We start from the raw sequence: 21,163 nt of genomic DNA, 5'->3' as shown, positions 1-21,163 counted from the left end.
AAACCGGTGACTTGGGACACCAAATAAACTATCCCAAGTGGCGACTCTGAATTGAATAAATAATCTCATTTTGAATAATGTAACTTAAAGTGGAAAAACTCTCTTATGTACCCCCTCGGGTGGGTAAAAAGGAGGTGTGACACATGTACAAAAAGATATATCTGCAGAGTTTGAAATATATGAAAGAAGACTCGTCTCTCATGTTACAAGTTGTTTTTTTATTTAATCCCAACCTTTAGAGATTGGATGTGCTTTCATTGCATCGCAAAAGATAACAAAAGGAGGGGGCTAGGTTTGACCTCTGTTACATCAAGTATTGAATAGGTTCAACCTTTCAAAAAATTGGACTAAGAAGTTAAACTTTAGCCTTCCAGTCCATATAAATGAACAATTAACTAACATTGGAATTTGCCTTATCATATCTAATTCTAAAGCTGGGCAATTGCCACCTTTCTAGATGAAAGAAGCCCTTTGCCTCTCTAGGAATGTTCTGAAAGGCAAAAGATATAGAAGATTCTCCCTTGGCAGATGCATTTTTGGATAATCGATCAGCTACTCGATTAGCTTCCTTGTAGCAATGATTAGTCTTAGCATTTGCTTTGCTTAAAATCAGTGTCGTTTCCTCAATTATGTCCTTTAGTATGGCATTGCTCATGTTGTTGTGATTGTTGCGGAAGCCGAATATATAGAGAGTGATTAAATCACAACTACTATATCTAAAGGTAGCTAATAAATAGTAAATAAGATAATAATAAAAGGAACACCAGAAATTAACGAGGTTTGGCAAAATTTGATTTTTGTCTAGTCCACGGACACAATCAACTCAAAATTTAATTCACTCCAAAAATACAAGTGAAATACTACAAGAGAGAAAGAAGATTCAAATGCCTTAGGAGATAAGAAGGTAAGTGAGAGATATTTACAAATGAACAAAACCCTTGCTATTTATAGAAGGGAGATTGCCTTAATAATGTCATGCATGAAATCATATTAAGTGTGATCATGCAATGTAAATGCATGAAAAAATTCATCTACCAATTTCTTCCAAAAAGGAGGCTTCAAATGTTCACACTAGTTCACATTAATCTTGTCAAATTCAACAAATTTTCACCTTGGCAAGATTCCACTTTTTAAATTTTTTCTCTGTGATAATTTTTGATTGTATCTTCAACTTCAATATTCAAAGTTCAACAATGTCAATCAAGTTCAAACAATGTTGAAACTTGATCGTAGTCACTAGTTTTTTTAGCATATCGGCATGGTTGTTTGTAGTCCGAATTTTCTGCATCATGACTCCACCTTCTTCTATAATATCTCGTACAAAGTGATATCGAACATCAATGTGCTTCGTCCTTGCATGATAAACTTGGTTCTTTCCTAACTGGATAGCACTCTGACTATCACAAAATAGTGTGATATTTTCTTGACCAATACCAAGCTCTTCAAGCAACCCTTGAAGCCAAATTGTCTCATTTACAGCCTCCGTAATTGCAATGTACTCTGCCTCAATAGTAGAAAAAGTAATTGTTGACTGCAAAGCAGACTTACAACTAATTGGTGCATTTGCAAATGTGAAAACATAACCAGTAGTTGATCTACACTTGTCCAAATCACCTGCATAATCTGAATCACAATATCCAACCAAATACCGACTATCTTCCTGCTCAAAAATCAATCCAACATCTACAGTATTACGAATATACCGTAGAATCCATTTCACATCTTGCCAATGTTCCTTTCCTAGATCATGTGTATATACTTGTTTACAACTCTGATAGCATGTGAAATATCAGGTCTTGTGCAAACCATTGCATACGTCAAGCTACCAACGGCATTCGCATATGGCACTCTTGACATATACTCTCGTTCAACTTCATTCTTCGGTGACATAGCAGCTCTAAGCTTAAAGTGAGGAGCAAGAGGAGTGTTAACCGACTTCGTGTTCTCATTCATGCCAAATCGATCTATCACTCTCTTCAAGTATTCTTTTTGAGATAGATAGAGTTTCTTTGAATGTCTATCTCTTTTTATCTCCATGACAAGAATTTTTTTCGCCTCACCCAGATCCTTCATCTCAAACTCTTAGTTGAATCTGCAACTTTTCAATTTTCTCTTGACTTTTGGAAACTATCAACATATCATCAATGTATAGGAGAAGATATATGAAGGTTCCGTATTCAAGCTTGTGCAAATACACACAATGATTGTATTTGTTTTTCTGTACTTCTGCCACAACATAAACTTGTTAAATCGTTTATACCATTGTCTAGGAGATTATTTCAATACGTACAACAATTTTTCAAGTTTGCACACCACATTTTCCTTTCCAACAAATTTGAATCCTTCTGGCTGAGTCATATAGATTTCTCCTTCCAAGTCTCCATGTAAAAATATAGTTTTTACATCTAACTGAACTAGTTCAAAATTCAACTGTGCTACCAAAGCCAACAAAACTCTAATGGAGGAATATTTCATGACTGGAGAAAATACCTCATTATAATCAATTCTCTCCTTTTGAGTGTATCCTTTGGCCACCAATCTTGCTTTGTAGCGAACATCTTCTTGGTTAGGAAATCCTTCTTTCTTTGCAAATACCCATTTGCACCCAATTGTTTTTTTCCCTTCGGGAGATTGGCCAATTTCCATGTGCGATTCTGATGAAGGGACTGCATTTCTTCATTCATGGCAATCCTCCACTTATCTTCTTTTGAACTTTGGACTGCGTCTTTATAATTGGTAGGAACACCATCAGCTACAATTGAGGCCCCAAAAGTTATCGTCTCTATGAGACAAACAGGTTTCTTTATTGGTCTTTTTGGCTTGTTGGTTGCTATTGATTCAAGTTGTTATTGAGGTTCCTGGGTTGGAATCTCCCCTTCTAGGCTCTATTTCCAGAGGAAAATCTTCTATTGTTTCCTCATTTTCTCTCTGTGTTGGGAAAATTAATTTTTCCTCAAACTCCACCTGCTTTGAAGCACCATCATTTTGTTTGACATCTTCAACTGTCACCTTATTATCCGTTATAGAAGATTCATAAAAGGTAACATCTCTGATGAATATAATTTTCCTTGTCTCTGGACACCATAAGTGGTATCCTTTGACTCCAGAAGTAATCCCTATAAATATTGCTTTATTTTCTCTCGGATCCAATTTTGACTCTTTTACATGATAGTATGCAATTGAGCCAAATACATGCAAAAAATTATAATCTTCAGCAGGTTTTCATACCATTTTTCAAATGGTGTCTTGCCTCCAATAGCGGCAGATGATAGATGATTAATGAGGTGGCATGCATGTGTTATTTCCTCAGCCCAAAATTCTTTGCCCAAGCCAGTATTGGAAAACATACACCGAACCTTCTCCAGCAAAGTCCGCTTCATGCGTTCTGCCACTCATTCTGTTGTGGTGTATTTCTAACGGTGAAATGTTTCAAAATACCATCATCTTAACAAATCTTATTGTAAAGATCATTTTTGTATTCTCCACTGTTATCTATGCGGATACAATTTTTCTTTCTGCATGTTTGAGTCTCTATCATCGCCTTCCATTTAAGAAAAATTCCATGTACCTCATTTTTGGTTTTCATTATATACACTCATACTCTTTGGGAAAAGTCATCAATAAAGGTTACAAATTAGTGTTTCCCACCTAATGAAGGTGTTTCAGAATCACCCCAAACATTAGAGTGAACATAATCCAAAATACCTTTAGTATTATGGATGGTTGTTCCAAATTTAACCCTTGTCTATTTCCCCTTGACACAATGCTCACAAAACTCCAAATTACATATCTTTACTCCTTTTAACCATCCTTGATCTGATAAAATTTTCAAGGATTTTCATCCACCATATCCCAAGCACATGGCTTGGTTGCTTCTGCCTCCTTGTCATCACTGGATGTCATTGTTGTTGTCCCGATAACTATACTACCGTGATAGTGGTACATGTTATTATTTCGCCGATTCCCTTCATTACCACTAGTGCACCAGAGCATATTCTTATTACCCCATTTTCTGCAACGACTTTGAGCCCCTTTGACTCTAGGGCTCTTATAGAAATGAGATTTTTCTTCAATTCCGGTACGTATCGAACATCTATTAATGTTCTGATCAATCCATCATAGTTCCATTATCAGATTGAACCAATACCATATGCGGTAAGAGGATTGTTATTTGCAGCGTGAATAACTCCACATTCTCCTTCTTGAAAATCAACAAATCAGTCCGTGTTGGGACATATATGATAGTTATAAGCTGAATCCATCAGCCATATGTCAGATGGTTTGAATTGCTCAGTTGTAACTAGTGAGAAATCAGAGTCATCACAATCATCTACATTTGAATCCATGACAGTCTTCTCATTGTTAGGTTTGGCCTTATTTTTCAATATTGGACAGTCTTTCTTCCAGTTCCTCTTTTCTCGGCAAAAGGCGCATTCATCTTTGTTGGGTCTAGATCTTGACTTAGATCTTCCTTTCTTCACTCTCATATGATTTTGAGAACAACCTCTCACGACCAATACTTCTCCTTTTCCACTCTTTTATTTTTCTCTCTTTCTTTGTTCATAGTTGTACAAGGCAGAACAAACTTCTTTGAGAGATGTCATCATTCCCATGAAGTAGAGTAGTTTCGAGGTGCTCGTACTCATCGGGAAGTGAACTTAATAACATTAAGGTCATATCCCCATCACTAAAAGTCATGTCCATATTCTGCAAATCTATTGCCAACTTATTAAAGTTGGTGATATGATCATTCATTGTAGAACCAGGAACATATGTGAAGCGTAACAGTCTTTTTTTTCATGTAAAGTTTATTTTGACTGTTTTTCTTCAAGAATTTATTCTCCAATACATTTCACAATTTACTTGCAGAAGTTTCTTTTGTGTATGGATACTTCTGTTCTCTTGCGAGGTAAGATCGAATGGTACCACAAGTAATGCGATTGATAATTTTCCAATCTCCTTCTCCGATATTGTCTGGTTTCTTTTCTTCTATGGCAATATCTAGCCCTTGTTGAAAAAGAATATTAAGAACCTCAGCTTGCCACATCCCGAAATGTCCTGTCCCGTCAAAAATTTCAACAAAAACAATGCTCATTTGACCTAACTCTTGTCATAAGAGAAGATGTCAATGACGTATTACTGACACCCAAAGTGGACTCTTCATTTTTATTATCTCCCATTTTTGATACAGATACTATTTACTTGTTGACGGTACAGAACACCAAAGTAATTCTTTTCTGATGTGAAAGCTAAGACTATTCTGCAACCATAGAGCATACTCAGATAAAACCTTGGCTCTGATACTAATTGTTGGAAGCCGAATATATTGAGAGTGATTAAATCATAATTATTATATCTAAAGGTGGCTAATAAATAATAAATGAGACAATAATAAATGGAACACCAAAAATTAACGAGGTTCGGCAAAATTTGATTTTTGCCTAGTCCTCGGACACAATCAACTCAAAATTAATTTCACTCCAAAAATACAAGTGAAATACTACAAAAGAGAAAGAAGATTCAAATGCCTTAGGAGATAAGAAGGCAAGAGAGAAATATTTATAAATGAACAAAACCCTTGATATTTATAGAAGGAAAATTGCCTTAATAATGTCATGCATGACATCATATTAAATGTGATCATGCAATGTAAATGCATGAAAAATGCATCTACCAATTTCATCCAAAAAGGAGGCTTCAAATGTTCATACTAGTTCACATTAATCTTATCAAATTCAACAGTGATTGGTGAGCATATTCTTAATTATCAAGGAGTCTAGTTCAAGGATGAAATTTGTGTAACCATTTTGCCAACACCATTCAGCCCCATACTTATATACCATGGCTTCAACTTCATTGTTGTTGTTGCATATGACAGGTAAGGAGAATACCATGATGAACTCTCCATCCTTATCCCCTGACTATGCCTCCTATTCCTGCTTTCTCAGTTTCCTAAATGTAACTTCCATCGGTATTTATTTTTACCAATCCATGAAGAGGCTTCTCTTAGACAACTTTCTTCCAGGTTGAGATTGGTTTTAAATTATCTACAATTTCGGAGAGTTTGAGCCTAGGCATTGCCAAATCACATCTTATAAAGGCTAATCGTAGAGTTGTACTCAAATTCCAAAGGATTTGATGAACCATTCTACTATACAAAAACTTCTTTTGATCACCATATTTACAAGCACAACTACTCCTCCATAAGTCCCATAGTATAAGAAGAGGGATAATTTGAATCATCATTTTATGTTACAAGTTGTTCGAGTGGTTAGATATGTGAGTACCAATAACGACCATTTTTTGTTTTGATTTTGAAAAGTACATAGCCCCTTTATTCATTCTTCGTTAAATCTTTAACATTCCTAGGTAATGATATAGCTTGCATGATACATCTCTTGTTTTACAACTACTCCTGTATTAGCAAAAAAACTATCAGCTATGAAGTTTGCCTCTCTATAGCAATGCACAATTACTTGAAAATTTCTTGAGCCAATACCTGCTTTATCAACTGAATAGATTTTTTAAGCTGCCCAATTTTGCTGGCCTTATTGGTCGATCATGCTAACAATTAGTTGCCACTTTGATGGTGCTTTTTCTTGGCCAAAAATGATTTTTTTCTTCTAAAGTTAAGATATTTGACCAAACTTTTAGAAGGAAAAAAGTATTTTGAGTAGCAGCAGAATCAGTTTTTGAAATGCAGAAAAAAATAGCTTCTCCCCTAAAATACTTTTTTGAAAAGTATTTTTGAGAAAAATACACTTAAAAGAACTTTTATAAAAATTTGATCAAACACTAATTGATGCTCAAAAGTACTTTTCAAAATTGATTAGCCACTTTTGAAAAAAGTACTTTTCAAAATAAGATGACTTTCAGAAGCATGGCCAAATATGCTAGTAATAAGGAATCACTTTCCACCATCAAGTTTTTTTATCAATTGTCGATACACCACTGTAGCCCCAGTAAAGGTGCCATAATTTCAGCTTTATCGTTACTGTAAGTCCCACTGAGATATCGTTCTCACATATCTCAGTCCATTATGCGTCGTCTTTCAGTGACGGAAACTGACAATTTAACATCAGAGTAATCAACCAAATAACTTGATTAATGATTCTATATGTGTGTTGACAGAGTAGTTCCTTCAAATTTGTAGTTGCATCTATTCCTTCAAATTTCCTAGCTGATAACAGATACACTTGGATGAAGAAATTAGTCTAGGATAATTAAGAGCACTCGCGATAACAGACTGAGTTTACTGAAACTAAGGGTATCATCAATAACCATGGACATAGTTAATGAGAAATGTTTGATGCCGAGTTAATGAGTATCTATCAAAACTAATTTTTGATGCCGAGTTAATGAGTAGCTATTGTTTGACTCAAAAGATATCGAAATCCTTTGGAAAACAAATCAATCAAAGATGAAGGGGTAAATCTTAGTCAGACATAATAAATTCCAGATCAAAGAACTAATAGTATGGATCATACGAAGGATGAGGGAATGTAAATGATCTTATTGGGATTCAATATTGTGTCTCCATCAATCGACGAGGAGACTACTTTACATATTTTTCTAGAGATTCATTCTTCTCTCTCAAGAATCCTAGAAGAGAGCTATTTTTGGCTTTTTTTAGAGAGGCAGCAGGAGCAGCCCCCTTTGTTGAAAGCTTTCCCTGACTATATATAGTCGTGGCACCCTTGCCCTTTGCTCGGTTCGAAATCCTGCTTGCCTCCAATATGTCTTAGTCGTGCTTTTAGACGCAGCTCTTACCGACTCTTCGGATGTCAGGGAGGAGATATAGAGTGGGCTATATTAACTTTCGCTGCCCGGTTACTTAGGCGGGACGTCGGTCAGCTTGGTTGCAACGGTCAGATTTTGACCAATATAGTTAGTCCCTCTGTCTGTCGGGGTCGTCCTCTGTCGGGATCGGCAAACGGATCATGATTGTTATGAATTCGAGAGAAATCTAACTTACGATTCTTCGTTCCTTAGTTAAATTTTATGGGTTTTTGGCGGAGTGGCGACTTTCTGTCGACTCCCATTGATCATTGCGACAGTTTCGGAACCGAAACATCGTTTGGTATCGAAGCGTTGTTTCGTGGTTATTGCCATTATTACACACATTCCTGGGGAACTAAAACGTTTCGTGCCCTATCAGATTCGATTGGCGACTCTTAGGTTTCGTGCTCGGGGGATTTATGTCTCTTATAAATAGAGGGAGCTTGTCATTCGATTGACACACTTCTTTATCTTTCACTTAGGAGAATCCTTCAAATATACTTTCTTTCTGATACCTCGAATTTCTGTGTGCCCCCTTGTTCACTGAAAACTTTCATCTCTTCTTTCTGTTATTTCTTTAGGCGTGTTTTCTGATAAAAATGGCTAGTGATTATTCTCGCGACAATCTCTCTACCGCTAATCCAGTACCAGAAAATGCTGCTCAGGCCGCCGGGGGTAGATACGGTTGAAGATGAGGAGGTCCCATCGGTGATTGAAATCTTGCCTCGCCTTGGGAGAGAGGCGACCAACTTCAATGTTCGCACCGGGGTGGAACCGGAACCTGTCCCATCCATTATAAGAGAAAGAGACATTGCAAAGTTGAAAGAAAGGTGGGGAATCCCCAATTACATTGATATGCGGCCGGCAGTGGGGAACGACATAGTTCATTTCGACCACCCCAGGTACTGCATGCTCTACGCCTACCCCATTCTTATAGGGTATACACTCCCTATTCCTATGTTGGTGGTGGAATTTTGCCATTTTTATGAGGTATGCCCCGCCCAACCTTTGCCGTATTTGTACAAGTTATTTGTTATGCTGCTTAAGTACGCGAAACTCACTGGTCGCGAGGTCACTTTGGACCATATGCTCAGCATCTTTGCTCCTCAACTTATTCATGGTTCGATGATTCACATGCGTCCTCGGGGGTCAAGGAGTCTGGTGGTAAAGATGGACGACAGGACCAACCGTCGTTTCTACAAGAATTATTTTTATGTGCGGACTGAGCACATTGTGGAGGACTAGATGGGATTCCGTGAGTAGTGGAACTTTGCGCGTAAGTTTTCGTATTTTTAGTCGGTGAAATGCCCGACTATTTTCTGTTATGGTACTAAACTTTACCATGTCTTTGCAACTGAGAGATTGCCCCCTTCTCCTTTCGAAGGTATTCCTGAATGGGTGGGTGTCATCCTTCCCGATACTATGGGGATTCACACATGGTCGACCTTTTATGAATGGTTCGGACACAGGCCCCTTACAGGTGAGACGACGTTTCTGTCTGATGTTCTCTCTTTTTGCTTAGCTTCTTATGTGTCGTTTGTCGATGTCAGGGAGAGTGCTGAGAGCAAGGGCCCCTCCATTAGCTTTTCGTCAGCCGGCTTCATCTACTCACCCTATCGTGGTACCCATTGTCTAACCTTCATTGAGGGCTGCTTTAGTTGAGTTTGCGGCCTTGGTTACTCCTACGAGGGACACTTCTCAGGATGAGGTCATGACCGGTGTTGTTCGCCTAACGGGTGAATCGCCGTCTACTGGGGAAGAAGAGGGGCCGTCGAAGAGACTAAGAGTAGAGTTTGAGACTGCGCCCCAATAGTAATTCATCTGGACGACTCTCCCATGACGGGCTCTGGAGAGGGTGTTGTCGTGGCTCCCCCCATAGGGACGGGACCAGCCGCCGGAGTTGTCGGTGTTTGTGACCAATCGGAAATTCCTGTCGTTGCCTCGGCTCAATTAGAAATTCCTGCCGTTGTCGGTGAACAACAACCTGTCGTGGTGGAGAATCAGACTTCTTGGGCCGCTGTTATGATTTCGGATGTACCCTCATCTTCTGCAGTGGTTCGTGCTTCCTCTTCAACTGTGGAAAGAGGAAAAGGCGTGGTGGTCGACGACTACGAATCTGAGTTGGACCTGGACCCTGATGATGTTAGGATGTTTGAAGAGGGCCTTACTCACTCAGTGGTTCATGCGGGGGGCTCGGCCCATATTCTTCAGATCCCTTCCGGCGTCAATCTCTTAGGGAAAGGGAGGATCTGGTGCTGCAATTCAGCCTACTATGCTCCACAGCCGAAAATGAGTCCCTTCGGTCTATTCCTGATACTGATTTGATGGACAAGGTGGCCATTATGGGCTTAAGGGTACGTTGTATTTTACTTTCGTTTTTCTTTCTTTGCCATTCCTGAAAATACTAGTCTAACCCCGTCTTTGCATTTTTCAGACGTATATGGTAGAGGTAGAAAGCATTCGCAGGGCCAACATTCGGGCCAAGATTTTCTTGAATATGTTGGAGAAGTATCGTCGTTACCGCAACAGGTGTCGCGAGATTCATGAGCGGCTGAGGACAAACCCCGGTAATCGAGCTCTTAGTGAGGAATTGGAGAAAAGGGACCAGGAGTTGATGCAAGCTATCTGCAGCAAAAGTGCGCCCGAGGAGCAACTTCGAATTAAGGATGAGGAGCTCGAGATGGGCAAGGAAGTCGCCACAGAATATAAGCATTTGCAGGAGAGGTTGAGGTCGATGTAGTTGGAGATGGATCAGAACCTGACCAAGGTCGAGGCGATGAGCGTTGAATGGATGGGGAAATTGACCGCGCTGGAGAACAAGGTTGCTGGGTTGGAGAGCATCAAGAGTGCTTGGTCAGAGGATTCGGCGAGGGCGGCGGCCCTGGAGAACATCATTAGTGTCTTTCAATCCGAACAAGAGTCGGAGAGAGCGAAAACTACCCTCATGGAGGCAAGGCTCGAGGAGCGCATCAGCGAGGTCGATCAAGAGGCATCGGTTCTGGAAGACCGGGTCGCAGCACTGGAGGTAGAAAATGAGCAACTATTGATGCAGATTGAGTCTTCCTCCACTGCCGTTCCCCCATATACACGAGCTTTGGGTTTATGCCGAAGCCCATGGGATATATATAAGAGTTTATGGGAGGAGGGTATTGTGACTGAGGCTGCCTATGAAGAAGCGCGAGTTAAAGAGCGGGAGGCTCGCATCAATTGTGGGTATGATGCGGCGACGCCTGAAGCTAATGGGGATGCGGATGATGGTAATGGCAGGCTTCTTGGAGATGGTGATGGTGATGGGGATGACGCCGAATGAAGAATGTTATCCTTGCCTATTCTTACTTTCAGTTGTTTGTTGATTGTCGTTGTAGTTTTTTCTATCTATATTTAGCTTGGGCCATATGTAAGCAGCGGTAGTCTGCACAATGACTTTGTATAAAGGAGAGTCTTTTCTTCGTAATTTGCCTTGTACTTCACCTTTATTCCATCTGTTTATGGCTTTTGGTGCGAGATAGACGCCTGTATGGCGAGTCCCAGTTTCTTTTTCCTTCTAATGGTTTTTGGCCTTAGAAGTATTTCAACCTAATCAAAATAGTGCCTCGTCATTATTCGATCGAGGTCGAAATCTTCTTTTATTGGCGGAGGCACTTGTCCTTAAAGGGTGTTATTTCGAACTTATCGAAATAGTAACCCGTCATCATTCGATAGAGTCGAACTCTTCACTTTTTGGTGAAGGCCCCTAGCCTTAAAGGGTGTTATTTCGAACTTATCGAAATAGTAACCTTTCATCGTTGGATCGAGGTCGAACTTTTCTCTTTTTGGCGAAGGCCCCTGGCCTTAAAGGGTGTTATTTTGAACTTATCGAAATAGTAACCCGTCGTCGTTCGATCGAGGTCGAACTTTTCTTTTTGGCGAAGTCCCCTGGCCTTAAAGGGTGTTATTTCGAACTTATCGAAATAGTAACCCGTCGTTGTTCGATCGAGATCGAACTTTTCTCTTTTGGCGAAGGCACCTTGCCTTAAAGGGTGTTATTTCGAACTTATCGAAATAGTAACCCGTTGTCGTTCGATCGAGGTCGAACTCTTCTTTGTGGCGAAGGCCCCTGGCCTTAAAGGGTGTTATTTCGAACTTATCAAAATAGTAACCCGCCGTCATTCGATCGAGGTCGAACTCTTCTTTTTTTGGCGAAAGCACCTGGCCTTAAAGGGTGTTAGTTTGAACTTATCGAAATAGCAACCCATCGTTGTTCGATGAAGGTCGAACTCTTCTATTAGGCGAAGGTCCCTGGCCTTAAAGGGTGTTATTTCTAACTTATCAAAATAGTAACCCGTCGTCGTTCGATCGAGGTCGAACTCTTCTTTTTTTTTTGGCGAAGGCCCCTGGCCTTAAAGGGTGTTATTTCGAACTTATCGAAATAGTAACCCATCGTCGCTCGATCTAGGTCAAACTCTTCTTTTTGGAGAAGGACCCTGACTTTAAAGGGTGTTATTTTGAACTTATTGAAAAAGTAACCCGTCGTCGTTCGATCGAGTTCGAACTCTTCTTTTTGGCGAAGGTCTCTGGCCTTAAAGGGTGTTATTTTCAACTTATTGAAATAGTAACTCGTCGTCGTGCGATCGAGGTCGAAATCTTCTTTTTTTGGCAAAGGCCCCTGGCCTTAAAGGGTATTAGTTCGTACTTATCGAAATAGTGACCCGTCGTTGTTCGATCGAGGTCGAGCTCTTCTTTTTTTTTTTTGCGAAGGCACCTAGCCTTAAAGGGTGTTATTTCGACCTTATCGAAATAGTAACCCGTCGTCGTTCGATCGAGGTCGAACTCTTCTTTTTAGTGAAGGCCCCTGGCCTTAAAGGGTGTTATTTCGAACTTATCCAAATAGTAACCCATCATCGTTCGATCCAGGTCGAACTCTTCTTTTTGGCGAAGGCCCCTGTCCTTAAAGAGTGTTATTTTGAACTTATCAATATAGTAACCCGTCGTCGTTCAATCGAGGTCGAACTCTTTTTTTTTTTTTGGCACAGGCCCTGGACTTAAAGGGTATTAATTTGAACTTATCGAAATAGTAACCCGTCATCGTTCGATCGAGGTTGAACTCTTTTTTTGGCGAAGGCCCCTGGCCTTAAAGGGTGTTATTTCAAACTTATCGAAATAGTAACCTGTCGTCGTTCGATCGAGGTCAAACCCTTCTTTTTGGCGAAGGCCCTTGGCCTTAAAGGGTGTTATTTCGAACTTATCAAAATAGTGACCCTTCGTGGCTCGATCGAGGTCGAACTCTTCTTTTTGGCGAAGCCCCTGGCCTTAAAAGGTGTTATTTCGAACTTATCGAAATAGTAACCTATCGTCATTTGATCGAGGACGAACTCTTCTTTCTGGCGAAGGCCCCTGGCCTTAAAGGGTGTTATTTTGAACTTATTGAAATAGTAACCCATCGTCGTTCGATCGAGGTCGAACTCTTCTTTTTTTGGAAAAGGCACCTAGCCTTAAAGGGTGTTATTTCGAACTTATCGAAATAGTAACCCGTCATCGTTCGATCGAGGTTGAACTCTTCTCTTTTTGGCGAAGGCCCCTGGACATAAAGGGTTTTATTTCGATCTTATCGAAATAGTAACCCATCGTCAGTCCCAGTTTTTGGAGAGCCAGATATCTTCTGGGAGAGTCCCAGTTCGTTTGGCATTGGTCGCAACGGAGGGTGCAACGTTGGAGAATGTGGAACATTGCTATTTTGCTTAGGTTCGCTCTGTGCACGGATTGTAGTTCCCTTGTCTGGCCCATGTCATGCAGCTCGAAGGTATCGCTGGTGGGAGATATCACAGTTGTTTTGCAGTGGTTTTTCGTTCTTTAATTGAGGTGTTTCTTTATTCGTTCGCCTGCGCGGCCGTTGTGTTCCTACTTGAGCAGAGATTAGGAGGTGAGTTAGAATGAAACTTTTCTTGCCCCCGTCCGGTGGTCCGATGGGAGAGAACTGATTGGTAAAATCGTTCGCCTTGTTTGGCGTATTGATGGTAGATGGGGCGAAGGTTTCTAAGCTTGATAATTTTGCTCGGCTCTCCTTCCCCTGTTGCGCTGCTCCTTTGTCTCGTGTGGGTTGGATTTTCCCTTCGCGCTCCTTTTGGTGAGTGATTGTATTTCTTGTCTTTGATCTAGGAGAGACTAGGAAATTTTACAAAGAAATCCCCACAGACGGTGCCAAATTGTTTGACTCAAAAGATATCGAAATCCTTCGGAACAAATCAATCAAAGATGAAGGGGTAAATCTTAGTTAGACATAATAAATTCCAGATCAAAGAACTAACAGTATGGATCATACGAAGGATGAGGGGAATGTAAATGATCTTATTGAGATTCAATATTGTGTCTCCCATCAATCGATGATGAGACTACTTTACATGTTTTTCTATAGATTCATTTTCTCTCTCAAGAATCCTAGAAGAGAGCTATTTTTGACTTTTTAGAGAGGCAGCAGGAGCAGCCTCCTTTGTTGAAATCTTTCCCTGACTATATATAGTCGTGGCACCTTTGTCCTTTACTCGGCTCGACGTCCTCTTGCCTCCAATGTGTCTTAGTCATGCTTTTAGACGCCTCTCTTACCGACTCGCCGGATGTCAAGGAGGATATATAGAGTGGGATATAAAAACTTTCGCTGATCGGTTACTTAGGCGGGACGTCGGTCAGCTTGGTCGCGACGGTCAGATTTTGACCAATACAACTATCAAGCTCAAGACACTCTTATATATATATATTCCATTTACAGTATTCAAAGGATTTCATTGTAAGATCGAGATTTCTGCATGCAATAGATTGGCTTACATTATATGTGTATACGATTAAAACTAGGCCCACACGATTTTACTGATTAAATAAGACTAGGGGGATGGATCGGGGATCAGTCTCATGGCATATCAGACCGAGATACGAGGATAAGGTACCGAGTTCGGGGTTCGAGGTATATGTCGAGATCGAGACCAGTAATGATCGAGATCGAACGGTATAGACATCGAGCAAGGCCGAAGATAGCATAATCACGGAAAGGCAAGATATCTGTGACTGGTCGAGAATAATGGCAGAAATTTTGGTACAGAACAAATCAAGGGCAATTGTTTATCTAAACATGGGATTTCCTTCTGTAATTAAAATTATATCATAAATAGGATTCCTCTACTATATAAAGAGTGTCTTAACCATTTGTAATCACCTTACATTCACGCATATCAAAGAAATATATCATATTTTCATCTTTTGCAAGCTCTATTGTGCAGTTCTCACTTTCAATAGTTTGTTCAGTTGGTCCGAGGGTAATCTGCCCGACGGCCATAATTGTTCATCACATTGGTTTGCTTTATTTTACTATAATTTTTGTCATTAATTCTTATATTTATCATTTAGTTCCAAGTGAAATCACATATCCTTAAAACCACTTATAAGTTTAATTGTTATCCGTTTGTAAGGATAAATAGTTTCGTGCCCACCGCGGGGCTAAGGATAATAGTGATTGCCTTGTACAATTTTCGTAACACACATAATTTTACGCTTGTTCTTTGAAGTGTCTTTGATTCCAGGATCAACATGTCAAACTCTCAAGTAGCACCCGCACACACAAATGATGGCCTTGGTCTCCATAGAGAGAACGATAACATAGCCACCCCAGGGAATGGAGTACCTCCAGTCAACCCCGATGGAGCTCCGGCTATGGATCCAATTGACGTCAGTTCCTATATTGCCATTAATCAAAATTTGGGTGTCGATCTTGAAAATAGCTTCCAAAGGGATGATCGAACAGCTGATTAGAATACATAGGGCAGAAAAGAAGGCGGGATTAGCCTTCGAATGAAATTCAAAATGTTGCAGACCCAGCAAGCCGCAATAGCACAACTCCAAAATCAGAACCGTGCACCGAGCATGATCGAGCTCGATCCATCACAAGAAATTGCTAATAGAGCCGAATTGGTGGTGAAGAGATCGAATGGAGGAGAATCAGAGACCAATCCTACTTTCGTAAAAATGCTCGAGGAACTGACAAAGTGAATCGAGATAGGGGGAAAAAGATCGAGGAAAATTATAAGAAAGTGGAAATTTATAACTCTAGGGTCGGTCAAATCCCGGGGGCACCACCATTATTGAAGGGACTTGATTCCAAATAGTTTGTCTAAAAGCCTTTACCCCCGAGTGCGGCTCTGAAGTCAATCCCAAAGAAGTTCCGTATGTCCGAGATTCCGAGGTATAACAGGATGATGGATCCAAATGAACATGTCACCTCATATACGTGTGCCTTCAAGGGAAATGACTTGAAAGATGACGAGATTGAATTCGTGGTGCTGAAGAAATTCGAGGAGACTCTATCAAAGGGTGCTATGATATGGTACCATAACTTACCACCTAACTCTATAGATTATTTTGATATGCTTGCAGATGCTTTCATAAAGGCATACGCCGGAGCCATTAATACTGCTACTAGAAAGTCGGACGTCTTCAAGGTAAGATAGAAGGACAACGAAATGCTCAGGGAATTCGTATCTCGATTCCAAATGGAGCGAATGGATTTGCAACCGGTCACCGATGATTGGGCAATTCAAGCTTTTACTCAAGGTCTCAACGCTCGAAGTTTCGTAGCTTTACACTAATTAAAACAGAATTTGATTGAATATCCAGTCGTTATTTGGGCCAATGTACATAATCGGTATCAGTCAAAGATCAGGGTCGAGGATGATCAACTGGGGCTTTGATCAGTTCGATTTATCCTAATAGGCTCGTGGACAGAGTTAAAAGGGGCGTCGACCGAGAACTACAGTCGAACAAAGACCGATACCAGCCATACGGTAGAGACCAGAGAAATAATGGGCCTGGGCGCAACCTCGTTCGGAATGACAGAAGGAATGATCGGGGATAGAGCTCCAGAGGGCTCATGAGCAAAAGTGGTTTCGATAAGGATGTCGCGACCAAAGAATCACCTCGATTGTCGGAATAAAACTTCAGCGTGGATGCTTCGCCATAGTATTAGCCATTGGATGTATCAAAGATACCAAGTGGCCTCGACCTATGCAGACCGATCCAGCCCAGAGAAATCCAAACCAAATATATAAGTACTATTGTACCCATGGCCATAAAACAGAAGATTGCAGGTATCTAAGGGAGGAAGTAGCCCGATTGTTCAACGAGGGTCACCTTCGAGAATTCTTAAGTGAGCGTTCCAAGAACCACTTCAAAAACAGAGATTCAAATAGGCAGAACGAGCAAGAGGAGCCACAACATGTGATTCACATGATCGTTGGAGGGGTCGACATTCCCTAAGGACCGGTATTTAAGCGCACCAAGGTGACGATCATAAGGGGAAAACGAACACGGGACTACTTACCGAAATAGACCTTGTCTTTCAACGATGAGGATGCGGAAGGAATCGAATAACCTCATAATGATGCACTAGTAATATTTGTACTTATAAATAAAATTTAAGATAAACGTGTTTTGGTTGATCCAGGTAGCTCGATCAACATTATTCGATCGAGGGTCTTAGAACAGCTTGGCCTACAAGATCAAATTGTGCCCGCAACTCGAGTACTCAAAATAGGGTCCATTCGGGAAGTAAAATATCCCGAATGGTTAGCAAACGTAGTGGTGGTCCCTAAGAAGGGAAATAAACTTATAATATGCATAGACCATAACGACTTGAACAAGGCCTACCCCAAGGATTGTTTTCCTTTGCCAAATATCAATCACATGATCGATGGCACGGTCGGCCACAAGATTTTCAGTTTTCTCGATGCCTACTCCGGGTACAATCAAATACAAATGAAATTGGAGGATTAGGAAAAGACCTCGTTTATCACTAAGTACGGCACCTATTGTTACAACGTAATGCCGTTCGGACTAAAAAATGTTGGTGCAACTTATCAACACCTAGTAAATCGAATGTTCGAAGAACAAATAGGAAAATAAATGGAAGTTTATATTGATGACATGTTATTTAAGTCCATGTGAGCAAGAGGACCATTTGAAACATTTGTAGGAGACTTTCGACATATTAAGAAAATACAACATGAAGCTCAACCCAGAAAAATGCGCATTCGGGGTCGGCTCGGACAAGTTTCTCTGCTTTATGTTGTCCAACCGGGGGATCGAGATCAACCCCAATAAAATCAAAGCTATCAAGGATATCAAGGTCGTAGATAATGTAAAGGTTGTGCAGAGGCTAACCGCGTGCATAGCCGCCCTGGGGTGATTCTTTTCGAGGTCCTCAGATTGGATTCAACGATTCTTCTTGCTGCTTAAGAAGAAGAACAATTTCGCATGAACCCCGGGATGTCAGCAGGCCTTGGAAGAACTAAAACGATACCTGTCGAGCCCTCCACTACTTTACACCCCAAAAGTGGACGAGCAACTCTACTTATACTTAGTAGTCTTAGAAATAGTGGTAAGTGGGGTCCTAGTTCTAGAAGAGCAAGGTACGCAATTCCTTGTTTACTATGTTAGTAGGACCTTAGGTGAGGCCGATACTCGATACCCACACTTAGAAAAATTAGTGCTTGCTTTAATAAGTGCCTTTAGGAAATTAAAACCATATTTCCACTGTCACCTCATTTGTATTGTAACTACCTATCCCCTTCACAATATTTTGCAAAAACCCGAAGTTTCAGGTTGACTGGTCCAATGGGTCGTCGAGATTAGCGGGAACGATATCGAATATTAACCCCGAACGACCATCAAGTCTTAAATCTTGGAAGACTTCGTGGATGACTTTTCACGCCAGCCTCGTGCCCGAGGTTGAAAAGGAACTATTATTTAAATCAGATACAATATCGAAGGTGTGGACCCTTTTCATAGACTGCGCTTCGAATGTGAAAGGGTTCGGGCTGGGCATCATTCTAAAGCCACCCACGGGTGACGTAATTAGACAATCTATCAAAACTTCTAAGTTAACTAACAATGAGGCCGAGTATGAGGCCATGATTGTAGGTCTCGAGCTAGCTAAACATTTGGGAGCAGAGTTCATCGAGGCCAAATGTGATTCCCCACTTGTGGTAAACCATGTCAACAGAACTTTCGAAGTTCGAGAATAATGACTGTAGAGGTACTTGGACAAGCTGTAGGTAATTTTGCATCGATTTAAAGAATGGATCTTATAACACATACCTCGGGAGAAGAACAGCGAGGTTGATGCCCTTGCAAACTTGGGGTCATCGGTTGAAGTTGACGAACTTCACTCGGGGACTGTCGTATAACTCTTGAGGTCAGTAATCAAAGAAGGCCATGCTAAAACAAACTCAACAAGTTTGACTTGGGATTGGAAAAATAAGTACATAGAGTACTTAAAGAATGGAAATTTCCCATCGAATCCAAAGGAGTCGAGAGCTCTGCGCACAAAGGCAGCATGGTTCCCTTTGGCCGAGGATAGAAGCTATTCAGGAGGATGTTCGATGGGCCATTGGCGATATGTTTGGGACCAGAGCACACCGACTACATCCTACGGGAGATTCACGAAGGCACTTGTGGGAACCACTCCAGTGCCGAATCACTAGTTCACAAAGTTATGAGAGCGGGATATTATTGGGCTGATATGGAAAAGGGTACAAGAGAGTTCGTCTAAAAGTGCGACAAATGTCAAAGGTATGCGCTGATGATTTTCCATCCCGGGGAGCATCTTTACTCGGTCTTATCCCCATGGTCGTTCATGGAGGGTAATGGACATCGTCTGCCCCCTTCCATCGACCCCAGGTAAATCTCAGTTTATTTTATTTATGACTGATTATTTTTCTAAGTGGGTTGAAGTACAGGCTTTCGAGAAATTCAAAGAAAAAAAGTCATAGACTTCACATGGGATTACATCATATGTAGATTTGGGATGCCCTCCGAGATCGTGTGCGATAATGGAAAGTAATTCATCGGCAGCAAAATAACTAAATTTTTTGAGGATCACAAGATCAAAAGAATCCTATTGACACCTTATCATCCCAGCGAAACGGATAGGCCAAATTGACCAACAAAACCATCGTTCAAAACCTTAAGAAGAGATTGACTGATTCCAAAAGAAAGTGGAAACAGATATTGCCCGAGGTTCTATGGGCGTACCGCACAATGTCGAATTCCAGTACCATAGCAACACCATTCTCATTAGTCTATGGCACCGAAGCTTTAATCCTTGTCGAAGTCGGGGAACCCAGCTGTCACGACCCAGACTGGAGGGTCATGACTAGCACCCGGGCCATAGTTGCCGAGCGCCAATGTACATTTTATCAAACCTTCCTTATTATCTTTAAGGGCCGACGAGAACGATGTAAATTGTATACATGGAGCATGAACAACCAACAATGAAAGATAATGGCATGAACATACATAACATGGGATGACTAGACAACCAAGAAACTATATATAAGGTACGAGCTACCACGCTACCATGAAAGACTATACAACAGAAATTAGCCGACAAGGCATACCAAACTATACATGAGTTGACACATGTCTATGAGCCTCTAAAGGAACATAAGTGCTGCAACATTACCGGAACAGGGTCCTGACATACCCATAATATCTATAAAAAATGCATACCAAGACCACGGCAAGTCCAGAGAAGGGATCTCGTCAATAACCGCTAAACTGGGCAGCCTACTGTGGTGAGCGAGCTGCATCTATATGTCTATCAAGACCTACAGCACGACATGCAGCATCCACAAATAAAAAGGACATCAGTACGAATAAAGTACTGAGTATGTAAGGCAGGAAAGCATAAGTACGAGCAGTAATGTAAACAGGGATAGAGAATATACAACCTGTAACATCTGGGTACCTCTGAGGGCTACTGACATGAAATGTATGATAGATACATATATATATATATATGTGTGTGTGTGTATATATATATATATGTATGTATACATATATATATGTATACATAAAATTTTAAAACATATGCCTCTATGGGCATCATCATCATCATGTCCTACCCGACCATAATAGGCTCGGTAAAAAATGTACCCGGCCATCATAAGGCTCGATAGAATCGTACCCGGCCACGTGGAGCTCGGTAAAACCCAAATGATCTATGGTTGCACAATAGGTTCCGTACCCAACCATCTATCGCGCAGCTCGGTAGAGTAAAATAGATACATATATATAATGCATGCTAGACTTATTGGAATAATATTCTGAACCTTTCGGAGTGATGTAAGGTCGGCATCCTCTGTACACGTTATTAGGACTAACTCTTCATCATGAATCTTATAAGAATCAGGAAGTACCAACAACATTTATAACATAAGAATAAGAGAAGCAACATCAACATCAATCACTCCATAAGAGGGTAAACAATGTAAGTACTACTAGCTTCTAAGAGTAGAGTATCGTTGGAAGCTCGTTCATTACATTATGTACAATCGGAGTCGTGCAAAAGAAGGAAAGAGATAGC

At 40.7% G+C, this 21,163-nt stretch overlaps 1 protein-coding gene across 4 annotated transcripts in view; it reads left to right on the top strand.

Annotated features, from left to right (window-relative positions):
- Positions 1 to 21,163, top strand: part of LOC107827629 (uncharacterized) — a 35,820-nt gene that overhangs the window by 1,323 nt on the left and 13,334 nt on the right. The window contains exon 2 of one of the 4 annotated variants that reach the window (XR_012705517.1): positions 14,638 to 16,126. The exons of 1 other annotated variant lie outside the window; for it this stretch is intronic. Coding sequence is in view for 1 of the 3 variants with exons in the window: in XM_075245026.1 (XP_075101127.1) it covers positions 10,526 to 11,089 (564 nt within the window). In the remaining 2 variants the exon portion in view is untranslated. Of the gene's footprint in view, positions 1 to 1,959; positions 16,127 to 21,163 lie in introns of those variants that run through there. 2 more of the 4 variants (XR_012705516.1, XM_075245026.1) reach the window with 2 other exon arrangements.

The sequence above is a fragment of the Nicotiana tabacum genome, chromosome 22 (assembly GCF_000715075.1).
Source record: "Nicotiana tabacum cultivar K326 chromosome 22, ASM71507v2, whole genome shotgun sequence".
Classification (NCBI taxonomy): domain Eukaryota; kingdom Viridiplantae; phylum Streptophyta; class Magnoliopsida; order Solanales; family Solanaceae; genus Nicotiana; species Nicotiana tabacum.
The sequence above is the reverse complement of the archived record's forward strand: the minus strand, read 5'-3'. Positions and strand labels throughout refer to the sequence as shown.